The 23426-nt window shown below is 48.5% G+C and overlaps 9 protein-coding genes across 9 annotated transcripts; 5 read left to right on the top strand and 4 right to left on the bottom strand.

Annotated features, from left to right (window-relative positions):
• Positions 1–1627: 1627 nt before the first annotated feature.
• On the bottom strand, positions 1628–3467 carry ASPGLDRAFT_28137 (catalase; the record flags this gene model as incomplete). The annotated part of the gene is made up of 7 exons (XM_022543728.1): positions 1628–2118; positions 2169–2253; positions 2321–2740; positions 2806–2898; positions 2955–3189; positions 3245–3374; positions 3434–3467. The coding sequence occupies 7 exons, from the start codon at positions 3465–3467 to the stop codon at positions 1628–1630; spliced, it is 1488 nt and encodes a 495-aa protein (XP_022397993.1).
• A 970-nt stretch (positions 3468–4437) lies between these two features.
• On the top strand, positions 4438–6332 carry ASPGLDRAFT_132688 (GMC family oxidoreductase; the record flags this gene model as incomplete). Its single annotated transcript, XM_022541139.1, has 3 exons — positions 4438–5977; positions 6032–6195; positions 6252–6332. The coding sequence occupies 3 exons, from the start codon at positions 4438–4440 to the stop codon at positions 6330–6332; spliced, it is 1785 nt and encodes a 594-aa protein (XP_022397992.1).
• Positions 6333–6515: 183 nt separating this feature from the next.
• Positions 6516–7461, bottom strand: ASPGLDRAFT_84366 (uncharacterized protein; the record flags this gene model as incomplete). The annotated part of the gene is made up of 3 exons (XM_022550269.1): positions 6516–6767; positions 6823–7037; positions 7095–7461. 3 exons carry the CDS (start codon positions 7459–7461, stop codon positions 6516–6518), a joined length of 834 nt encoding a protein of 277 aa, XP_022397991.1.
• A 266-nt stretch (positions 7462–7727) lies between these two features.
• On the top strand, positions 7728–8429 carry ASPGLDRAFT_84365 (uncharacterized protein; the record flags this gene model as incomplete). Its single annotated transcript, XM_022550268.1, has 2 exons — positions 7728–7894; positions 8148–8429. The coding sequence occupies 2 exons, from the start codon at positions 7728–7730 to the stop codon at positions 8377–8379; spliced, it is 399 nt and encodes a 132-aa protein (XP_022397990.1). The 3' UTR covers positions 8380–8429.
• Positions 8430–10647: 2218 nt separating this feature from the next.
• Positions 10648–12191, top strand: ASPGLDRAFT_155124 (uncharacterized protein). The gene is made up of 3 exons (XM_022542356.1): positions 10648–10722; positions 10797–11012; positions 11071–12191. The coding sequence occupies exons 2-3, from the start codon at positions 10827–10829 to the stop codon at positions 12136–12138; spliced, it is 1254 nt and encodes a 417-aa protein (XP_022397989.1). The 5' UTR covers positions 10648–10722; positions 10797–10826; the 3' UTR covers positions 12139–12191.
• Positions 12192–13418: 1227 nt separating this feature from the next.
• Positions 13419–14059, top strand: ASPGLDRAFT_50343 (uncharacterized protein). Its single transcript, XM_022547290.1, has 2 exons — positions 13419–13506; positions 13580–14059. Exon 2 carries the CDS (start codon positions 13742–13744, stop codon positions 13979–13981), a length of 240 nt encoding a protein of 79 aa, XP_022397988.1. The 5' UTR covers positions 13419–13506; positions 13580–13741; the 3' UTR covers positions 13982–14059.
• A 2102-nt stretch (positions 14060–16161) lies between these two features.
• ASPGLDRAFT_84363 (uncharacterized protein) lies at positions 16162–18103 on the bottom strand (the record flags this gene model as incomplete). Its single annotated transcript, XM_022550267.1, has 2 exons — positions 16369–18103; positions 16162–16313 (listed from the first exon to the last, which is right to left on the bottom strand). The coding sequence occupies exons 1-2, from the start codon at positions 17927–17929 to the stop codon at positions 16162–16164; spliced, it is 1713 nt and encodes a 570-aa protein (XP_022397987.1). The 5' UTR covers positions 17930–18103.
• A 1736-nt stretch (positions 18104–19839) lies between these two features.
• Positions 19840–21008, bottom strand: ASPGLDRAFT_28131 (glutathione-independent formaldehyde dehydrogenase; the record flags this gene model as incomplete). Its single annotated transcript, XM_022543727.1, has 2 exons — positions 19840–20603; positions 20654–21008. The coding sequence occupies 2 exons, from the start codon at positions 21006–21008 to the stop codon at positions 19840–19842; spliced, it is 1119 nt and encodes a 372-aa protein (XP_022397986.1).
• Positions 21009–21456: 448 nt separating this feature from the next.
• Positions 21457–22642, top strand: ASPGLDRAFT_28130 (uncharacterized protein; the record flags this gene model as incomplete). Its single annotated transcript, XM_022543726.1, has 5 exons — positions 21457–21489; positions 21550–21641; positions 21759–21899; positions 21929–21954; positions 22065–22642. 5 exons carry the CDS (start codon positions 21457–21459, stop codon positions 22640–22642), a joined length of 870 nt encoding a protein of 289 aa, XP_022397985.1.
• Between the last annotated feature and the right edge of the window lie 784 nt (positions 22643–23426).

The following is a 23426-nucleotide window of genomic DNA, read 5'->3' as shown; positions in this document are numbered from 1 at the left end:
AGCCAGCAGGCATTTTGATGGAAATTAATTATAGTAATTATGCGCCATCTTATAGTGTCATTGACAAATCTCACGAAACTCATGGGTGGGCTGCGGGATCTCCTCACTCGCCCACAGGCGGGCTATGGCGAGGTCTGATTGGATAGGGTGAGAGTAGCACCTTTGGTTACCCCCGAATCTCTCCCGATCCCGAAAGTCTAATTGTTTAATACCAAACTGTAAAGTAACTGACGCGCTTTATTGTGTCAAAAGTGTCATGGGCTCAGACTAGGTAGTAGATACTAACAAAAAGATATTCCTATCTAAACTAATGTAGCCATCGACGAGAATATCGAGTCTGAAGAAGAAAAGAAGAAAAGGAAATCTATTTAGGCGACGAATGGTCTCAATAGACACCTGTGCGATAAGGCTTAAGCCCCTTGTTTGCCCAGGTTGCTTGTATGGCGTCATTTGACATGTTGGCGCTGTATGTCTATATCAGCCGTTTGTACAGCGCTGAGCCGCCACAAGTGCAAAGATGAAGCACTGATTTTGGCAGACTTCCAGATTGCTTGGGCTAGGTTGTCTTCCCAGTTTGCACAGAACCTTCTAGAGAAAGTTGTATTGCTCATACTGGTAATATACAACAAGTCCTGTAATTTTACAAAGGAGTACAATACTGTGAGAACAGGGATGGTGTAGAGGGTAGGGTCTGGGAAACAAACCAAAAGTGTTCGGGGGGCAAGCTGATTTCGGGAACTACTGTACCATTCGGCCAAAGATGCGGTTGGCCCAGAGGGAATGCACCCCTTCCGTCGCCCGCTTTCATGCGAGAAAACATCCATCGGAAACCAAATCCTTAAGCAATGGGAACAGGAATGGAAAGCATGTAAGAAAGAGGGCCACCTCCACCAAATCGACTCCGCACTGCCTTCAATACATACCCGACGGATGTACGGCTCACTGCCACGGAACTGGGCCTATCTGCTCACTCAGCTGCGCACTGGGCACTCATGGCTCGCAACACATGGGAAGCTACATCGGCTACGAGAAGATGAGGAATGTGAGTGCGGCGCAAAAGAAACAGTGGTCCATGTTCTTGTGGACTGCCCCAGGTTGATGGAGCTGCGTCAGGAATTATGAAAGAAGGTTGAGGAGGCATTCAATAATACCTCGCGCATGCTAGGAGGACGAGGGCAAGAAGGTAAGGAAGGTAGGCTAGATGGCTCTGCCCAGGCAAGCACAATTAGTGCTGTCCTGGATTTTGCAGAAGCATCACAAAGGTTTCAAAGCCGTACGCCAAGAGGGCCGCAGAACAGCACACCAGGCACATAGGCCACCACAGGTCATGACGAGGCACTAAATTCGTCGGGATGTAGTGGGACAATGTAACTAGAGGTACAAAGACATATATAGTTGTGGTAGCCTGCATATCGCTTCGGCGAGGGGTCGGGGTAAATGATATCATCCATCCATCCATACTGTACCATTCCTGGTTGCGAATGTTTCCAATCTCAGAAAATCAATACATACATGGTCTGGGATTTGACCCCAGGAACAATTTTGTGCCCAAGTAGACATTGTTATTTGCATTATCAGTGAAATCTAGGGTTATTTGACTGTCCATTATAGACCAGCATCACACGTCTTACAATCTAGCAGTCTCCTTGACCTCCGCCACAAGCATACTCCCCATCTCCGAATCCACTCTTCCAAACATCTCAATAACACCCCTTTTCAAGTCATCCGAAACCCCCTCCAAACTCCCCGCAACATTCGAAACCCACAGCCTCCGTTCCGCATCATCGAATACCCTCCTCCACAACTCCCTCGGTTGCACATAGTCATCCTCAGTATCCGGAATCTCATTTAGTCCCAGAGCGGCTCCCCCTCGAAGCCACTCATCATGTCGCACCGCTTGTGCAGTCGATACAGACTCGCTCCTAATGCCGTGGGGCGTGGATCCGTTGCGAACGTAACTTGGCGCTGCCCCGTAGTTGGGAGTTATTGTGGCCGCGCCGTCACGTTGGTAGGGAGCGTTCACTGGAACAATTGGTTTGTTGGGGGGTAGGTGCTGGTAGTTTGCGCCGAGGCGGTATCTTTGGGCGTCTGGGTATGCGAACATGCGTGCTTGGAGCACTGCATGATGTTAGATAATCTTCCACGACCTCAAAGAAGCCAATACTTACTCGGATCTGGGGAGGAGGTTATGCCAGGAACCATGTTGGACGGTGAAAAGGCTGCTTGTTCGATTTCCGCGAAGTAGTTGGTCGGCTGTTATTCATTAATATCGGCTCAAATGGATCGAAGAGGCAAGGATAAAATCAGGAAAGAGACTTACATTCTTATTCAAAGTCATCTTCCCAACAGGAATCAACGGAAAGTCTTTATGATGCCAAACCTTGGTAATATCAAACATCGCCAACCCATGTCTCTCAGCCTGCTCCGGGTCCATAACCTGGATATACAAACCCCACGACGGGTAATCCCCTCGAGAAATTCCATGAAACAGCTCCTGTGTATGGAAATCCGGATTCACACCGGCAAGGCGCGTGGCCTCATTGGAGGACACATTGCCTACTCCCTGCAGCGGACGGAGGTGGAACTTGCAGTACTTGAAGGATCCGTCGGGGGCAACTAGTTTGAAGGTATGCACACCAAAGCCTGTGATGCGGCGGACTGAGGCTGGGATGCCACGAGATCCAAAGAGGTGAACTAGAGCATGGACGCTTTCGGGGTTGTGGACGTGGAAGTCCCAAAACTGGTGTATCTTTTAGCTGAATAAAAAAAAAAAAAAAAAAAAAAAAAACTGAGACCAATGCTTACCATGTTTCCATCGGGAGTATTAGACTGCGGATGCTTTTTGTGACTGCGGTTTACTGAAGGAAACTTGACAGGATCCCGGACGAAGAAAACAGGCTGTTAAAGTCATCATCAGATTCTTTCCCATGAAAAGAATTCCGTTTCCAGCATACCACATGGTTTCCCACAATATCATGATTTCCTTCCTCGGTATAAAACTTGACAGAGAACCCCCGGACATCTCGAACAGTATCCGGGCTTCCCTTTTCACCTCCAGTTGTACTGATCCGGCATAAAACCGGTGTCTTCTTTCCAACGCCCTGGAGAAATTTGGCCCCGGTCAAGTGGGAAATATCATTAGTGACTTCGAATTCACCCCAAGCACCGGCTGCTTTGGCATGGACGACTCTACATGGGTTAACCGAGGGAGTTTATTAGACTAGGTTCCAAGTCATGAGATTACCTTTCTGGAATCCGTTCACGATTGAAATGGGCTAAAGTCTCGAGGAGTAGCGTGTCTTGGAGCGGAACCAGACCACCTCCCCCAAAGGTTGGGAGGGTCGTGCTAACTGCAGGGTCTGAAAGGGGCTGTCCTGGAGAAGGGAAGGGCAAGGTTAGTGATAGATGTGCTAGTAGTAGGATGTTTCCTTACCTTCGCCCAAGGTAAAGGTAGAAGCGGGCTTCATGGCTTGTATGATTGCTGCGAGGAAGTAAAAATGATAAAACCTGAAGTTCTGAGAGAATAAGGATCATAAATGTTTCTCTCACTTTAGCCTAGACATACGTTGTTTATATATAGATTTCTTGTCTCCTCACATCGATACTCAGATATGTCAGCCCCGAAAAAGCCAATATCTTTTCGTCATGCGCCGATGTCCCGATACCACAACCATTTGTATTAGAAAACATTCTTCTCTAAGTGGCATATCAGTGATTTCTCCAAGAGGGTTGAGATGTCGGGATGAATTCGGACACACACGCCGGTATCCCGTAACTACCCTGATGATATCAAATACGTATGCGGAGAAAGATCTTCTTCTGCTTTGATATTCCCCTCATCTATAATTATTCATTGTCGTCCCGTGAGGGGAATAGCATTTCTGGAAGCATGGAAGATTACTCATTCCGTTCATTCTGTGGGTGCATTAGGGAAGAGCAAACACCCATACATAGCATGAAGATCCACAATTTTCAACAGGATTCCTCTCACAATACATGCCGTGGATCATAAATACAGCCATTCTGAAAGAGGAAATACTAATTGACCTCTCGGCGAGGGACAAGTTGTACTCCGAGCGAATTCCGATTTTTCACCGTACCGACGCGTCTAGCTTGGGATTTTCACGGAATGTTCGAAGCTTGTTTTTTTTTTGTGGGGCGATCTCGCCCGTCATGGAAATTAGTAGTATGAGTAAGACTGTCATTATCCCATTGGATGTATGGAACAGTAACTCAACGGTGAGGAGAGAATGAAATGCACACGGAAGTCGGCTACCTCCTCACAAGCAGCAAGCATAGAGGGAAACGGACTCTATACGACTGTTCATTCCATGGAAAAAAGAAGTATTTATATAAATCGAGGGACCCCTCGAGGACAACACTACATCTATCATTCAGTTTCACCATACTAGAAATCCGAATTCTTCCCTCGGTACAATGGCTACCACTACAAACAATTCCCATTTTGACTTCATCATTGCCGGCGGCGGCACTGCTGGAAACGCCGTCGCTGGCCGTTTGGCTGAAAATCCCAACGTCCGCGTCCTAGTCATCGAGGCCGGCACTGCAAACCCGCACCAAATCGAAGACATCACCACCCCATCCAAGTCCTTCGGAATCCGAGGAAGCAAGTATGACTGGGCCTACAAGAGCGCCATGGTCAAACGAGACGACTACGAGCGCACCGAGAAACCAAACACCCGCGGCAAGATTCTCGGTGGCAGCTCCTGTGCTAACTACTTCACTTGGATCCCTGGATCCAAAGCCACTTTTGATGACTGGGCTGAGTTTGGCGGTGATGAATGGACCTGGGACAACTGCGTCGATTATCTCCGGAAATGTGCGACCTATCACGATGATGAGAAACTGTACCCGTCCGACCTCGACAAGATCGGGACTGGTGGTCCTGTTCAGATTGCCCATGCGGAGCTTGTCCCGGAGCTCCAACCTTTCCGTGAAGCACTGACAAGTGCCTGGGTGTCGAAGGGTGAGCCTCTCTCAGAGGATATTTACTCGGGTGAGATGCATGGCCTCACTCACTGTGTGGATACGATTTATAAAGGAGAGCGCCAGGGCAGCTTCCTCTATCTGCAAAACAAGCCAAACGTTACTATTCTTTCGTCCTGCAATACCAAGCGCTTATTGATCGATGGCGTGAGCAACACATGTGTGGGTGTCTCCGTCGTCAATCCATCGACCGACACCGAACACGACTTCTATGCGGACCGGGAAGTCATCGTTTCTCAGGGCGTCTTTGAGACTCCAAAGTTGCTTTTGCTTAGCGGCATCGGCCCCGCAGCAGAATTGGCCCAACACGGAATCAAGACTGTCTTTGACTCCCCGCATGTTGGCAAGCACTTGCTTGACCATCCTATCGTCCCTTTTGTCCTACGATTGAAGGATGGCTACACGCTTGACGACCACCTTTTGCGAGCGGGACCTTCCAACGAAGCTGCAGTTGCCGCCTACCGACGAGACAAGACCGGCCCAGCAGCATCCGGCCTTTTGGAACTCGTGGGCTTCCCCCGAATCGACGAGCGTCTGAACAAATATCCGGCCTACCGTGAAACCAAAGCAGCAAATAATGGCCTTGATCCATTTGGACCAGGCGGCCAACCGCATTTCGAGTTGGACTTTGTGGGCATGTTCAGCACTGCGTTCCAGTGGCACTACCCTGTGCCGAAGGAGGGTAACTACATGACGGTCATTGTGGACCTTCTGCGCCCCGTGTCTGAAGGAGGCGAGGTCACGCTCAACAGCGCGAATCCGCTTGTTGACCCCAACATCAATTTGAACTTTTTCGCCAACGATCTGGATATCTTGGCTATGCGCGAGGGTGTCCGATGGACCTATGATGTTCTTCTAAATGGCCAGGGATTCAAGGACATTGTCGTCGGGGAGTATCCCTGGGAGATGCCTATCCATTCCGACGAGGCTATGAACAAAGCCGTTTTGGAGCGGAGTCAGACTGGGTTCCGTAAGTATCTAACAATCTGCTATTCATCCGCTGTGGTTACTAATTGTGTTTCAGACCCTTGTGGCACAGCACGTCTGTCGAAGAGCGTTCACCAAGGTGTTGTTGATTCCAAGCTCCGTGTTCACGGTGTCAAGAACCTTCGCGTCATTGATGCTTCTGTTATGCCCGTCATTCCTGACTGCCGTATTCAAAACTCAGTGTACATGATTGGCGAAAAGGTAAGACCAAACCTATTTCTTTCCAAAGCATGGCACGACTGACGAATGAAATTTAGGGTGCCGACATTATCAAGGCTCAGCACAAGGACTTGTATGAGATGAAGGGTATTCCATACTTTATTCCAAGTAAGCTGTGAGAAGGTCAAGAAGGCTGTTAAACGTGGGATAGTTACGCAATTGGACTCTCTGGTTTCTATTGGTTTCTTATATATAGGTTAGGCTTTGCGTAATACTAGAGACCGCTTCGAGGTATACGTCAGCAAAAACTGCTTCCCATATCACCTTCCCAAGTTAACTTCATATAGAAGGGTTCGAAATTATTATCTCCGAGTTTTTTCAATCCACCCAAAATCGTCGTCCATGTATTTACTGGCCCGCAAATCGCCAGACCGCGCATGTGCCTCAAATTTCTCTGCACGCGCAGCCCGTCCGCAAAGACGTCCTAGGTTTCCACTGGCCTCTTCGGAGGTAACCTCTTGATAGGTGCAAGTTTTCAAATACTTGCCGACCCAGAGACTCCCAGTATATCTAGCGGTTGTCCTGGTAGGGAGGACATGGTTAGTGCCGATTACCTAGGGGATGTAAGTTTTTGTGTACCTCGAAAAATAGAGCTGGGTAAGGACTTACCTTGTCTCCATATGATACACACGTCCTTTCGCCCAGGAATAGAGCCCCGAAATTGGTCATTCGTTCCAGCGTATCCCGCGGGATCTTAGTAAAGACTTGCACATGCTCGCTCGCATACTCATTTCCCAAAGCCCACACCTCATCCATGCTGTTCACGATGATGACTTCTCCAAAGGCATCCCATGAAGTTTTTGCAATCGCCGCCGTCGACAGGTCTGAGGTTGTCAGAAGCTAGTCTACGATCTCAACCGTCTTGCGCCCGAGATCAGGACAGGCCGTGATCAACACGGCCGGTGTGTCCGGGCCATGCTCTGCCTGGGAAACCAGATCTGTGGCAATGGTGAAGACATCGGCAGTCTCGTCGGCGAGGATGAGAATTTCCGTAGGGCCTGCAAAGAGATCGATTCCAATCTCGCCATAGAGCTGTGTCTTGCCCTCGGCCACAAACACATTGCCAGGTCCTACGAGGAAGTCGACTTTGTGGATGCTCTCAGTACCCACGGCCATGGCAGCCACGGCTTGAACACTGCCTAGTAAAAAGATTTCATCGACGCCTTTGACGATGGCAGAGATGTCGACGGACGGGGATGTGTTTTGGTCTGAGAGACCAGCGCGGGTTTTGAGGTATTGTTGGGCCATTTTTATCGCACTTCGTGTAAAGAATGAATGTCATTCGACTTTTTATCCAGGAAAGCTGAAGATTCATAATCTATGCCCTATTTGTACTTTTTATAGAGATCGGTTAATGATGTCCATATATAATATCGGATAGAATACCGAAGTCCTGTCCTCGGTAAAAACACCGAGAATTGGTGGAACTTCAAGCAGCTTTCGGTTCGATTGCCCTTTAACAGATTGATTATCTCAACTGCAGATACCAAAATCCAATTCACATCATCACAAGCATGGCTCCCTCCGTTACCAGCAACATGACAACAACCGACCCCATGCCACCGAGCACTCCGCCCCAAAAAAGAGCAGCAACCTCCTCGACAACACAGCCTCAGAACTCTCATCTCTGGACAGAGCCGAGCTGCGACTCGCCGACACATACAGCTCTCCGGACGTCTACGTTAGTGGCGAGCAGGACACCCTTTGGCACCCATGGGTCAACAATCTGGAAATAAAGCCTCTGCGCTTCGAAACGCGCTGGGGAACATTCGTTCTCGTGCTCCGTGCAAAAGAGGACACTTGGCTAGGTAAGCACTGACACCGCGGTAATGTGACTGCTGTTACTCTGAAGGAGGAATGGAATTATAAAGAGTAAGACAACCCCCTTTTTTGCTCCTCGTGTCTCATTGCTTATGCATGGTGTTACTATATAGGTACGACTGGATTGCGCGACCAGGTGACTATGTGGTTGAGAATCCCGGAACAATCCATACCCTGCATATGGGCAAGGGTGCTGAAGTCATCTTCACTGTTTCGGGCAGCTTGGAGTATTTTCATGATGATGATAGCTTGAAGAACACGATGGCCCTGTTTAGTTATGCACATCTGTACTATGAATATTGCAAGGGGAAGGGAATCAAGCCGAATGATGGGCTTTGGTACTAAATTTAGGGTTTTGAAAGTACAGAGTACAGTCTAGCCAATCAAACCTTCGTTGATGAATATTACTTTTCTGTAGTCCTTGTGTGGGGCCAGATGAATTCCACTTTCGTTTCTACTCCGCATAATGTTGCCGGAGATTCAACCAAAGTAACCCAGCCGAAACTGTGGCAATCAGACCGATATTAATAAACCGTGCTTCTCTCTCGGTTGGGTTGACTATCGACTCTAAAGGCATCACCTCAATTACCTGCACCCAACTAGTGCTCACCCGGCCATCACCCTTAAGCAGCAAAGAAATATATATATATATATATAGACAAAAACATACAACAGCCGGGATTCGCTGGTGGTCACTCACCCAACTACTAACCGGCCGGCGTGTGGGCTCAACTGCGGATAATAGTTCGGTAGATGCCTCCCGGGTGAGTTAAAGGGTGATGCCGCTTTTCGGTCGCGCGACCAGGGGTGAGTTAGGGTGAGTGCGCTATAAATGAAGGTGAGCCATCACCCGTCACGCAGCGCCGCGCAATCTCAATTCTTTGAAACCCTTCCAATCTAATGGCATGCTACAGCCACTGGTTATTGGCTGTCTTTTCCAACTTCAAAACACCGAGCGATCTTGGCATCTATAGCCCCAAACAGATCTTCCCTTAACCTGCCAGCCCGCTATCTAAACATAACATGTGATTCACACGAGATTCCCCCGCGCTGACCTCGGCCCTGTTGCAGCTCTTTGAGCTGCGTCTTGTCTACATATCTGTAGATAGAGAACTAGAGCAATGAACGCAGCACTTTCAATATCAAGGTAGGATATCAGACTGGTTGGTTGAGTGTAAAGAGTAGGAAGCGCCTTTGGCTAGGCCTGATCAGCCAAACACCCCACTTGCCTAGTGTCTCCATCATCCAGGTGGTTCCGGACGGATCACCAACTACGCGTGTTCCTGGCACAGTGGCTTGGCAAATAACTAGATCGTCCTAATCGCTGCGCCTGTGAGCCAACCGCGCCGCAATCACTGTGGACGGCTCGGTTAGAATACTATTACGACAATCAAATCAAAACAAGGCGAATGACTTTTAAGATCAGAGCGTAGATCCCGCGGGAATTATGTTGCGTACAGCAACACCACACCAATCAACCTCGTTACATTGGTACGATATGGCGTACGGCTATAAAACACTATGTATTTTTGGACGAGAAAATGCGACCCTAACTTTTGATAGAAATGTCATTGGTGTCTTGCCGTAATATTCGCCCGTTGGGGCCCCATTCGGGTCTGGGGATGGCGCCAGTTTCATGCCATCCCGACTCCGGAGGATTGAGCCTGACTCGTGAGAATCGCGCATCCCCCACCCCGTATCCAGCATCACAAACACAGCCGCAGCAGCGATATCGGCAACTCCGCATGATCTACAAGACGATAGATATACCTCTTCCGAAACGTCATGGCCCACGCCCAAATCAAAGCACATCACCTCCATGCCTATCAGCTTAGACGCGCCGTTAGCTTAACCTGTTTGGGCTGTCCTTTGGGCCAACTTAACCTGTTTTAGTCCTCCTTCGGACCTTCCAGTATTTAAAGTTTCTTGCCGCTGATATTCATCAATCAATCCCACAGCTGTGGGAGCTTTTGGGCGTCATGTGCTGGGTCACACGTTTTCATTGATCCAACCCATAGCTATAGGAGCTTCAGTCAGTCGCCACAGTGGGTATCGAAAGTTCCATACCCCCTGATCTTCATTGAACAACCCCACGGCTGTGGGAGCTTCAGGGGCTCGTCACAATTGGCATTGGAAATCCCCCACCGCTGATGTTCATGAATCAAACAAGTTTCGTGGTGGGTTTGTGGGAAACACACACCCCGAGACATGTGTTGAGATAAGCCCGCATTACGTATTGTGAGAACTGGTCTTGGAACGGCTCCCTACACCACAATGCGTATTGCCTGCCAATGTCCGTCGGGCCACGGCGTATGCCAAGTTGGAATCAACAATCCTTCTAGTGACGAGCTTCGACAACCATCCGGTAGCGCCTGGGTGCTATGTCAATGCCATCATAACCTATACACCGCCATCTTCGCTTGAACGGCACGTGCGCGCCGGATTCTTGTGGTTTATTTATTGTCATGGATTGACATAATCCTTGAAGATCATGCTCCAATTGCTTCCCCTTTCTGGTCAAGCTCGTGACCGAGGTCGAGCCACGGACCGATATCAGCGATCATTAGGGACCAACCTTAAATTTCCATCAAGGTTGCCAAGCCCAATATCTTAAATACCTACTCGTCCCTCCTCTTCAACCTGGACCTAATCTGATCGTTACCAACCGCATTCAGCAAAATCAGAAAGGTAAGCACTGGACAATACCAGCAACCTATGAGCCCTTTTCATCGACAAAAGACAGGAGCTAACGTCTCTGGAAGTCTCATCCGAAGATCTTGCCGAATTGTACCATGGCCCCCACCCTGACATTCCGGGCGCTGGTTTGGGCAGCCCTTTTGGCAGTCCTAGTGCCCTACTGTTCTGCATTCCGATACAGCCAGAGCCGTTATGGAGATGTCCGTGTGTCGGGCGAACAGGACATTTATTCTGCGGAAGCTGAGGCTATGATCCAACATGATAAGAGCGAGGAAGGAGAGGTAAGTCAGGACTCATTGGCTGCTACGTCACAGTACCAGCTAACTAGTTTGACAACAGGACCACGGCGTGATCGACATACCAGATGGCGCTGAGTTCACGTCATTCAATGTTAATGAGAAGGGCGACGAGGAAATCGCAGGTTTCATCTCAAAGGATTTGGACGAGAAGACCATCGAACATCTCTTTATTGTTCTCCACGGGAGGCTAAGGGATGGAAACGGCTACTGGAAGATGCTGAACAACGCCATCAACGAGGCCAGAGACGACAACTTCACTGGAACGGACCGCAAAATGGCAGTGCTCGCCCCGCAGTTTTTCTCAACTAAATTCAACTCTGGCCAATACAAAAAGAATCAGCTGGCGTGGGACGACTTGAACGCTTGGCAACCAGGTGGCCAGGCTAATCATCCCGCAAATACAAGCCTTACCTCTCTCGATGTCTTGGACGGCCTCCTCAAGCTCCATTCAGACAAGGAGAAGTATCCGAACCTGAAGAACGTCACCGTCGTTGGCCACGGTGGTGGTGGTCAGCTTTCCCAGCGGTACTCGGCTCTGGGTAACGATCCCCCTGACAATGTCCACGTTCGGTACATCCACGGCGACCCATCATCATGTATGTACTTCACCGAAGACCGTCCTAGTCTCCCAGACATCGAAACTTCGAGAAACTCCTGCGATTCCTACAATACCTGGAGATACGGCTTTGACAAGTTCCCCGGCACGGGAGGCAAGCGCATGACGCCAAAGGAATACTTCATGCAGTACGTCAGTCGAGACGTCATCTCGATAGTGGGACTCCAGGATACGGGGAGTGCTGGTGATACGAGTTGCATGGGGAACCTGCAAGGAGGCAAGAATCGGCGTACTCGCAACTTGATCTGGTTCCGGTACATCAACACGCTCGCGCGCACGGATGAAGACCTGGAGGGGTTCCCTGGTTCATTCGAGAATCTTCCTGACTGGAGCGACGCGGTGGATGGAAAGAGCCATCTACGACTCGTTGCTGTTGAGGATGTGGCTCATAATGCGGAAAAGCTATTCCAAGGAGATCTCGGGCGAGGGGCGCTCTTCCACAATGGCGACATTGACGGAGGCTGGCGCCCCAAGAAGGACAACAACCACTAGATATGGGCGATTAAATAGAACGCAGTAGATCATAGAATGCAGTCGATCAGGATACATTCAGTTGTTGAACAAGCGCCTTAATAATAATATTGTCTAATATTAGTGTCTGAGCTTGCTGAGACTGCATTCCTCTAAGCAATAGCAGCTGCATTGTGCGGCATCCTGGAACCACCCCCTGCCTGCTGCCTCCGGCGTAGCTCGCTTCTCGATCTGCACGCAGGTGCCGGCGTTCACATCAGCTTGGCCGTCGTGACTTTAACCACCATCCCAACCCAGACCCCGGCCGACCCGTGCACTCCGAAACTCCTGTCCTGAACTAGACTGCGGCATAACCGCGGTTATGGGTATCAATCCAATGCCCATGGCCGCAATTTTGCAGGTATCCTCCGGTGCCCATGGGTACCCGCAAGATGGCCGCACTAGCATAATTATCGCTTGTTTAACTACTTCGAGACTCCCGCATGACACTTATGTAGCTGCCAAACCCTTGTTTTCCATCTTAAAATTTGAGTTGCATTCGGATCGGGTAGGGTAGGGAAATGGGCACATTTCATGTAGTATATTAGGTAGAGGATAGTCACCATCATCATTAGGCTGCGGCAGCATCCGTAGAATCCGTGGATGTCGTGTCATCCGCTCCGCAATTTGCGGATGTGGATATCATATGAGATCCGCAAATCCTCAGCTTGCGGATGAGGATGTTGAAGTAGGATCCGCATGATATCCGCGGAGAATTTGCAGATGATAGAACATATAATTAGGCCTAGACTCATGACTTATTTCTGCGTGCATAAAGGTTATAGATTTACTAGTAATTTTGGAGTATTAGTGTGTAACAACTAAAGTTACAAGACCTCTTTTAGATATTTACTAGTAGTATAGTCCATTGTAAGGACTTGAATTTTGAGTATCATATTTACAAAGTATCAACCACAAATCCATTGCGCATCTTTGGCCGCTTTCAAACCCTCCCTAAGTGTCCCTGCGTGCTACCCTCTATAGTTGGCATTTCTGGGAGTGGGAGCTCATTATCTTCATCATCTATATCCTGTGTACGTGTGACGGCCCAACACCTCTGACGGTCGAACGCTATAGGACCGGGAGAGACTTTCTCAGACGTATCACATATGAGGTAGTTATCATACGAGACACATCATATGTGACAGATCAACCCACGTCCAGATAAATACCCTCTCCTTCTTCTAGATAGATTCCGTTTTCCAGATTCAAGATTCTCGTCGATGGCTACAATAGTTTAGATAGTAACTTTGATTCAATATTATCTACTATTCCGAACCCGTGACAGTACGCCCACTTTGGGGCCGCTTTTGTTGTGCTTGCTCAGTTTGGTTTGTAGCTTGCAAGGAAGTAAGTTGATAAGTTCATCCTCATCCTCTTGATTACCCTCTTCATTATCACTAATAGGCTCGAGGTTTCCAAGTGAAGGAACAGGCTTCATTGCTTGTTCAAGGATAGCAGTCTCTCCAGGAGAGAGATACTGAGATACTCCTTGACTAAGTCCAGCTGTCACGGAGCTCAGCTGGGATAATGGAACATCAACTCATGTGTTCTACCTAGGTAGCTATCGACGAGAATAATCAACATGAGGAAGGAAGAAGAGGAAGGATGTGCCATCAGCGTTGACGAGACTTATATCCCTTGTGAAATGGGGATCGGGGGCCGGAGGTCCGGAGGAGTCGATTATCCGCGACTAGCGAGGTCGTATACGGAGAGATCCAGTTTTAACAAGAGAAGTGTATTGCCTATTAAAGCGTATACCCACACGCAGCTGGTTAAATGCTTGAGTGCTTGTCTATCTAAACGTGCGCTCGATAACTTGTAGACGTGTATTACATCGTAACATCATAACCCGAAAAAGAGCCGTCAGAACTTTAGTTTATAGACTAAGTTATGCCAAGAGACTTATCATGCATGTTGCTTACACTCTCCATTTATTTCCGCGCTAGACACACATCGTTTTGCGTTCGGCTGAATTTGGCATGTCGCCGGAGATCTCCTGTTACATTTGTTCTGGTATACTTGTAGAGGCCCGGTGTTCCTGACAGAAAGAATTTCTCCTGCCTCCTGTTTTTCCTGTATAGTTTTTGAGCCCTGGTTAAAATATGAACCATTCTTATTGTATGAAACACGTCCCGACTATAGTTTCTGAGCAGTTACCATGCCTTGGCTGAATGATGACTAAAATAAGGCCAGTCTTCTTTGTAAGTTTTCACTCTCTTTGCACTTTCAGCGTTTGATTACTTGAATATTACGGACCATATTTTGCAAGAATAGGGAGCTTCACATGTTTTTCCACTCACTAGGCGCCCAGTTGTCGTCACCAGTAATTCGTCGATTCCATCAACTCGGAACAGCCTAGGATCACCCATATCCATTTTTGTAACTTCCCAATTGCGTGGAACCCCAGATTCCCCAAAGTGGAACGAGGATAGACAGCACGCGACTAAGAAGAGAGTAGTTGCGTAGACGCCTAATGGCTAGGTCAATTTGGGGCTTTCTCGGTTACTGTTGATAATCGCCAATAAAGAATTATTTATAGAGGTAATTTACCCTTTATCCATTGGATTCCGCAAATATCTGATATGAAAGGGAATGCCAGAGATTATCGCAGCCCCCAATAGCCACGTTTCTTGATAAGACAGTGTTTTATGAAATACATCATCACTCGCTCCCGAAATAGATGTCATTCCGAGGTACTCTGTTTATTTTTCCCCAGACTCTAAAGGAGCAAGTACATGGCTGTAGAGATTTGTTCTGGCTTACCCAGACGAGGAGCACAGTGGATTATGTGGGGGCCCAAAGTGATAGGCCATGGGGGTGTAAGCAGCTTGCATAGTTAACTAACCTCGGTGGTCGATTACGTTAGTTAACTAGCGGAACGTGTGACAAAGATTAAAGTCTTGACAATTCTTTCTCAGAGGGTATGACTTGACAAATGGTACTGAGAAGCCTTTCAAGACAGTTATGTGGTAATGGGCACACGGTCTTGTAGCACAACCCATAATAATAAAAAAACGCATGATAATTCTGGAAAGCTCGATGGTTCTCTCTATGTATAGATAGGTCCATGACTGATATATAAAACTTCATGCTGTCTCCAAGGAGGTTAATACATGTGCCATTATCGGCATTTCCCAGCGCTTCCTATGTAATCATTCTGCGTAAGTTTCTCAGCATCGGTTCAATTCGTGGAAAAAAAGAATGTATACTCTCCACAACTTCTTTGGTTACCCTGCTGAGCTTGCTGGGTTGGATTTCTATCCAGTGCACCCGCTCAAAAAGAAAGAATGCCGACATATACGTACAGGAAAATGTCATCGGTGCAGGTGTCAGGGAATAACGGATCCGGCCCGGTCCAGCTAAAGGCGCACTCGCTCTCATAGCTAGGATAGAAGATGCACTTGATTACGGGTGGCCTCTCGGCCCCCTTTTTTTGCACATTGTGATATGCTAATAGGTTGGATTGAACAGAGAGTGTTGCGATTGGCTGCCAGATAAGGTAGTGGTGTCGGTATATTGGGCGATTCTCTCTAGATTGACCCAAGGTCTAGATCCAAGGGGTGGCTTTACCCCTAGGACATATCCAACGTGCAGCAGAACAAGCCTCAAGAGACGATGAACGGGACTTAGATGCCCTAGAGGAAGCGGACCGAACAGGGCTAGCAGGGAGGGTAGCCTAGGCCTATGGCCTAGGGAACTCCCAGCTAGACGATCACAAGGAGAGCTCAGGGAGCTCGAAGGCCCTGTGCATATATAAGCGGTTTGGGGCGAGGAAAAGGATTAGAATGTTGTTAAGACGGGAATGCGCTTCCAGAAACTAATAGGGGCCAATTAGCCCATGGAGCATGGTCTGTCATGGCTTTAGGGCTTGGTATGGACAATAAACTTGATTCAATAATAATTATAATAATACTCCAAAGTCTCATATTAAAACACCCGCCACAAAGTCGCCAAAGCATAGTTTATAATACCAGGTAGAAAGAAAACCCCCAACCAACAAAGTTAAATCTTGAACTCATGGAAAGAGCTAACAAGACTTCTAATAGCGTTTGACCTCCAAGTGTCAGGCTCCAAGTGAGTGTCATTCAGACGGAAGACAATGTTTTCTGCACTTTCATTCCTGTAGGCAGGCCAGGCCACGTTGAATCTCGGAACTTTTCAGTATTAGCAAAGCAGCTGGCAGCTGGTGTGTCACAGATGTAAACTTACCTTGATGATCATTTGGCGATAGTGTGTTCGCAAAGCTCAACCACATTCGGCTCATGAGTCTGCTCAGATCCTGATACTTTTGCTGCAATTCCGTGGAATTTGATACTAATGGCTTGACCTGATGGCCGACGCCATCAAAATTTCGGAACACGAAGGGAATTTCCTGGAAATGTGTGGCACCAAGGATCTTATTCGGCACCCCATTAGACACAGCATCGAAACGATAGGTATATGCAGGAACCCCGTACCGAGCCCACAGCTCGGTAGTGTACCGCCTAGCGGCGTTGAACATGAAATCTCCGATGTATAGGGTAACTTGGCCGTAGAGAGCACCATATCTTGGACTTGGGGATTGGAGGACTGTCCCGAGATCGGCCTGTACCTCTTCGGGAGACAGTTTGTGGACGTATTGATCAACGAGAGCGTTAACAGTCGTATTCGTAAGACCATTGCCTCCGCTGAACTGGGTAATCATTGTCCGGAAGTCAGCTGAATTGTTCACACCGAGGCTGCCAGTGACTGAAAATGCAGTTCCTTCATTTGTATTAGTCCCGATAAGGAGAGGACGCTTCACAAAGCTCCCTTCCCTCAGAGCAACAGAAGGAAAACCCGTGACCATCCCTCCATCCATAACTGGATAATAATTGACGCCTTGAAAAGCATCCTTCAAGGTGCTTGCTGGTCTGGAGCGAAGACATTGAAGGGTATCTTCTTTATCAATGCAGTTTGTTGCATTGAGAACGTCATTGTAGAGGAGATCCTGCTGATCCAGAGAGATAAATGCACTTGTGCTAAGAGGCCCGCCACTTTCAGCAATGCCTGCATGGAAAAGCCCATCGTCACGTCCACCATATGCGACGAAGTGGTGTCCAACCGACACAGCGCCAGATGATTCTCCTTGAATCGTAACTCGGGAAGGGTCACCTCCGAAAGCCAAAATATTCTCTTGGATCCAGTGAAGAGCAAGCCGCTGGTCATAGAGACCGAGGTTTGCGACTCCATCTTCGTTGACCGCGCGACCCTGCAGGAATCCAAAACCAGAAAGCCGGTAATTAAAACTGACCCCAATGGTCGGTTGGCCCATCTTGACAGATTCCTGGATGAGAAAAGACATGTTGTATCTTTGATCGGCACCAAATCCCTCCCGGAGTCCACCACCATGGATCCAGGTTAGAACAGGCAAACGAGCATCGTCCTTCACACCGCTTGGTCGCACGACGTTGATGGTTAGACAATCTTCGCTTTCTTCATGCTCGAAGCCCGTCTGCGTGAAACCCGGTAGGGTTAAAGGGGAAGAGTGACACCAAGGACCATAGGCAATTGCTTGCTTTTCAGACCATGACTGATTGATGGGCTGGGGGTGATTGAACCTCAGATCCCCAAGAGGCGGCTGCGCGTATGGGATACCCAAGAAAAGGTCCTGGTTGTGTTTCGGGTTCTGAGTTCCAATAAGGGTTCCGTTGTTGATAGTAGCAACTGGTTGGGTCCGGGTGCGGATGGAGGCAGTTTGACCCAATGTAGAGAACGATAAGAGCTGCAAAACCAGATATTTGAATCTCATTTTTTGATCTCAGCGTGCAAAGATATGGAAGAGAATAGTAAGGAACAAGCAGAACCTATGCATCATGGGAATAACGTATCTTAAATATTTGGCCTGTAGTTGACCTGCCGCTTCGGGAAAACATCGGGAATGGACAAAGCCAAGTCTGTCATCAAGCTGCATATGGGGTAATTCCGAACTAAACTCCGCTGAAGAAATTTTTGGAGCCAAGAAAATCGCATTCTCACCGTTCCAGGAACCATGGAGAGAATAATTTCAGGGTCCACTGACAATTCTATCTTGCTTGTGAATACCCCTGAGCTCTGGGACATCGTGCATTCGACTCGATCTGGTAAGGGTTCGGCCCACTTGATCTACTTTTTGAATAATGACAACGCGCTGCCAATTCAATGTAACCAATGGCTGCTCAGCCTACCAGAAGGTCACCCAGCAAAGAAGATCCTCCCAGTGAGCTTCCATGAAGGGGATCAACACGTCCAGCCTGGGGAGCAGACTCCAGGGAACCGACAATGGGCTGAGAGAATCGACGGAGGCCCATGGTCCCTGGGACAACACCTCGCTCAACAATTAGCCAATATCCTACCAGCAGACCCATCCGAGGGCTTTGAAAGCACGATACAGACAACGAGTGGCCAGTTCCCAGGCCGAATAGAAGTGCTACCGGGTCCGAAATAGAGTGGCACAGCAAAGCCGCAATGGCGCGGCTTCGGATGAAAGTTGAGAAAGTCCGTAGCGGCTGCGGATTCTATATAGATGGCTTGAAATATCAATATGCAAGCTGAGCATGCGATCGTAAGGGTGATACTAAGTGGTGATTAAGCACGGAGACTGGTTAGTTAGCCATATATGGCCTAGTACATTCCTATTTGGGCTCTAGTGCGGCTTTTGCGGCTTAATCCACGCCAATCCGCGCGGATTTTGGCGCGGATGCGGATCCAAGCCTGAGCATCCAAAATCCGCGCGGCGTGGATGTAGGGCACCCTCCATCCGCGCCAATCCGCGCCGAATGCAACTCTACGTGCATGCACGTGATGTCAGTCGGGCACTGGCCCGTTACATTTTGTATATAAAGATCTAAAACCAAAGAGGATTCAAATTGACTAGGACACAAACTATATATAAAAAGCTTAGGGAAGGGAAGGAGTGGTACGAGCGGAACAGCAATGAAAGTATAGGGCGAGGCGGTGGCAGAACGGGAAGTGTACGGAGAGGAGGCTATATGGCAGGGCCATATAGTGGGCAGCGGGTCTAACCCGTTACAATAGTTCGATTATCTTCCCGTTTATACTTACTTAACCCTAGATCTATTCGCTTCTTTTCCTAGTGATATAAATAAGTTTAGTTTTCTCGGCTACGAAGTAGGACCCGGTTCGACGGGCCTATACTTTGATGCGGGGGATGTCTTCCAATTGAATCTTGGTAAGGTTCTCTTCGGCTAAGCGTGCTACTCGCTAGCGGAAGTAGTCATCGATAAAGGCGGATACACCGCCGTGGACGTTGATAGGTTGGTCGACTAGGTCGGAGTTGAAGAATGCGAACAGGACAGGGGAGAGAGGCGAGCTCTGTGCTAGGTGACTTGTATATAGCTCCAGCGGGCCAACTGCCATCATATTCCTGCCTTATGAAGGACGCAATCATACAAGAGCGCTCTAAATCTCTGCCTGAGTGCTGGTGCCTTGAGCAAGAGTCGAGAGACAAAGAACAAAACAAGATCGGGGGTGGTATAATAATGAGACGAATATTCATGCGCACGGGTTTGGAGCATGTTGAAAATCCAACCTTCTGTTTGTCGCAGCTCCTCGCCCCTCTCGAATTCATGGAACAGGGAAAGCGCATTAATAGCAATACATATGTACCGTATAGTGCCTGGCACTCGCTTATAACATAGATCAGTCTTTCACATGTTGAATCTACGGAAACTGTATATACACCTTAATCTCTTCATGATGATCAAAACGCTGATAGTATCTCGGCACCTCCTCAATACCAATCACCCTACTCGTGATGAAACTAGGGCTCGCCCGACCAGAAGCAATAAGCTGCACTAGCTCGGGAGCCACGAGCTTGGGGTCCACCACTCCGGCTTCATATCGTAGATGCTTTCCAAAGAACTCTGTGATCGGGAAAGAGATGTTCGGAGAGAGTGTATCTCCAAGCGGTGCACCAGGGGAACTAGACTGAGTCATGAAAACCCCGATCTGGCCAATCCCGCCCTGTGATGAGGCTACCCTAATCATGTTTTCTAGGACAATGTTTTCTTGAATTTCGCCCTCCCTATTGACAGCTTCCATTCCGACGCAGTCCACAGCTCTAGTGACCCCGTTAGGTTCAAGGGCCGAGATATGCTGGACTGGGTCGGTCTCGGCGAAATTGATCGGAATTGCGCCGATCGATGCTGCACGTTCTAAACGCATTGGGACGTGGTCAATAGAGTACACTCTAGAGGCCCCGCGGAGTATGGCAGAATATGCGGCTAAAAGACCGACCGGACCGGCCCCGAAAACTGCGACCGAATCACCTGGCTCGAATCCGGCGTACGTGAGAACAGACCAGCCGGTCGCGAAGATATCGGATACGGTCATATAGTCTCTTTCAATTGAGGAGTTGGTCGTATTTGTGGTCAAAGGCACGGGAATCAAAGAATCATCGGCAAAGGGCACACGTGCATATTCAGCTATCCAAGTTAGCGTAGCTAGAAAGAAAAGCTGTCAAGATGTTTTTTACCTTGAAGTCCCCCTAGGTCCGCACCTGTTCCAAACGAGTCCATCGCCGGCGGATGCATGTTCATATGCCCGGTCGCCACGTTGTCGGGTATCACAACATACTCGCCGACATTTAGCGAAGAGACGGCATCGCCAACCTCCGAGATCCACCCAAGGGCCTCGTGTCCCATGACCCATGGCGGTGTGCCCCCTTGGACCCCGTGGTACATATGGAGGTCGGAGCCGCAAAGGGCAGAAGTTGTGATGCGAACCACTACATCGGTGCTGTTGATGATCGTGGGCCGGGGCACGTCCATGACGGACACATTGTAGGGCGTGCCACTGTAAACCACGCCTTGCATGGTGCTGAGGGCCATGGTAATATTTGTGAAGCGAAGTGGAATCGTGATCAATTAAGTTGACATAAGTGGACAGCTGGTGGTACTTATACTCCATTGTTCTTTAATTATTCAAGTCAATTTAAGAAGCAGATGCCTAGGATGACAGGCAAATCCAAGGTATGGGCGGCGATAATGTTCCAAGCAAGGATACTTACGACCGAGCTCTCGGCGCTCAGAAACAATCGCTAACATGCTGACAATGCTTGGCTTCTGCCCGCAGATAATGCGTAGATCAAGTCCGGGTACACGATATGAATGGGGGTAATGGATCGGGATAAAATGCGCGCTAATGCATGTTGCTGACTGCCCCATGATTGGGCACAATCGCGCGATAACTTTACCTCTTGAGCGATGCGATCCTGAAGTTTTGCCAAATGGCATTCTTGTCATCCTAGCGGAGTTAACAATCATTAGGATCCACATCATGTCAGATAGACATTTATTTCTCAATCATTGGGTGGGTTCTGAATGCTAGTGGGGACAACACCGATATAAGATTTGGGTTAAATCACTCCAGATAAGCCTAGAACAGCCAAGCCCCAATTTAATCAGACTTGAAAAGAAACGAAGTAGCAAGCTGGAGCGCCCTTCTAGAGCAAGAATACATGAGTAAGTTATTAAATCTTTGCGCTTCTCGTGCCCTTGAATCCCATCTTGTGCCTCACCTTGCTACCGCGAGTGACCCCCGTTCTCCAACTTTCCGCCAATATTGTAACACTATCATAGGCTATGGAAGAGCAAAACTACAACTTTGAGGGTTGGCTTGGCCATAACCCAGAGTCCGTCCATGGGAAAATGGAATAGGGTTCCTTTGAGCCCTAAGTGTGGGAAGAAGACGATGTCGACATCCAAATCACTCACTGTGGTGTCTGTGGATCTGACATTCATATTTTAAGGTCCGGCTGGGACGAAACACCTTATCGTAAGTATATTTGCCTTTATAGGCAATTACGATCCGTTTCGATCTTCCCTCTCCCTTTCAGAGTTCAGGATGCATAATTTGGTCCGTGTGAACTAACATGGTGTCAACAGCGTGTTGCGCTGGACATGAAATCATAGGCAGAGTGGTCCGCAAGGGGAAGAATGTCAAAAAGTTCAAATTGGGTGACCGCGTTGGAGTTGGTCCACAGGCCAGAAGCTGTTTGAAAACCGATTGCCCCGAGTGTTCCAGCGGGAAAGAAGTCTACTGTCGCGATCAAATCGAAACCTATGGTAGTATCTACCCTGACGGTAAAGGTAAGAGCTATGGTGGCTATGCCAACTACAACCGCACTCATCAGAGATTTGTGGTGAATATCCCACATGGACTGCCGTCCGAGGATGCAGTGCCTTCTGACAATTCTTTCTATGCCAGCACCCCTGACAATGGCGAACTACCAAATGTCGATGCATTCACCCTTATATTCAATAATATCAATTTTGTTGGTAGTGCCGCTGGATCACCAGATGATATTGAAGAGATGCTACACTTCGCAGTGGACCACAATGTGAAGCCCATGGTTCAGATGAGATCTTTGTCAGAAGCCAATCAAGTCATCCAGGATATAGAAGCTGGCAAGGCAAGATACCGATATGTGCCAATAAACGAAAATCATCTAGATACATCTTAAAATCTCCACAAAACTTTAATAGCCTGGGGGACTACATCAAAAGAATGAGACTTTGACTACCTACCGAATTACCTGGTCCTTTCATGGGCCTTCTTTGGCCATCGTGTTCTTTTAGTTACTGTATTTAGTGCAAAGCGTTCAGAGCGGATTCGGTAGCCCTTTGCAAGAAAATGTACTTAGCTCGCACTATGTTTAAATATATTCCTCCAATGATCGCATTGGAACGTGCGGCCAAAGAATCATACCTCCGAATTGCCACATCACCCCTTATGGCCACCCTCAGCAAGATACGACATTCCGGCCAACGACCAGCGCCAAGGAACGCAAGGGAGCGACGCATGCGATGGGCCACCAGCCCAGACCATGATCCTTTAACATCACCATTAGAACGATGGGAGCGACGAACCGCAATTTCTCAGGACAAGCTGGAGATTATACACCCACATGTGACCCCGCCTTGGTGGGCAGGCCTGAAACCCCATATAGCAGAAACTCGGGAAGCTGCTCTCGCAACTCACAATGCCATCTTACACAGCAGAGCTGATATCATTGTGTACACAGATGGCAGCTTGACAGAACAGGGAGTTGGAGCAGCAGTAGTTTTGCCTCTGGGGTGCCAAGCAGTTTGCATTGGCTCTCAAGCTACCCACACTGTATATGCAGCAGAATTACAGGGCATAAAGATGGCGCTTACCCAAATACGCAACCCAAGTGGACTGGAATCACAATGTTCCTATCAGACCCGTACAGCAACCATCTTCACAGACAACCAGGCAGCAATACA

The sequence above is a fragment of the Aspergillus glaucus genome (genome assembly GCF_001890805.1).
Source record: "Aspergillus glaucus CBS 516.65 unplaced genomic scaffold ASPGLscaffold_19, whole genome shotgun sequence".
Taxonomy (NCBI): domain Eukaryota; kingdom Fungi; phylum Ascomycota; class Eurotiomycetes; order Eurotiales; family Aspergillaceae; genus Aspergillus; species Aspergillus glaucus.
The sequence above is the reverse complement of the archived record's forward strand: the minus strand, read 5'-3'. Positions and strand labels throughout refer to the sequence as shown.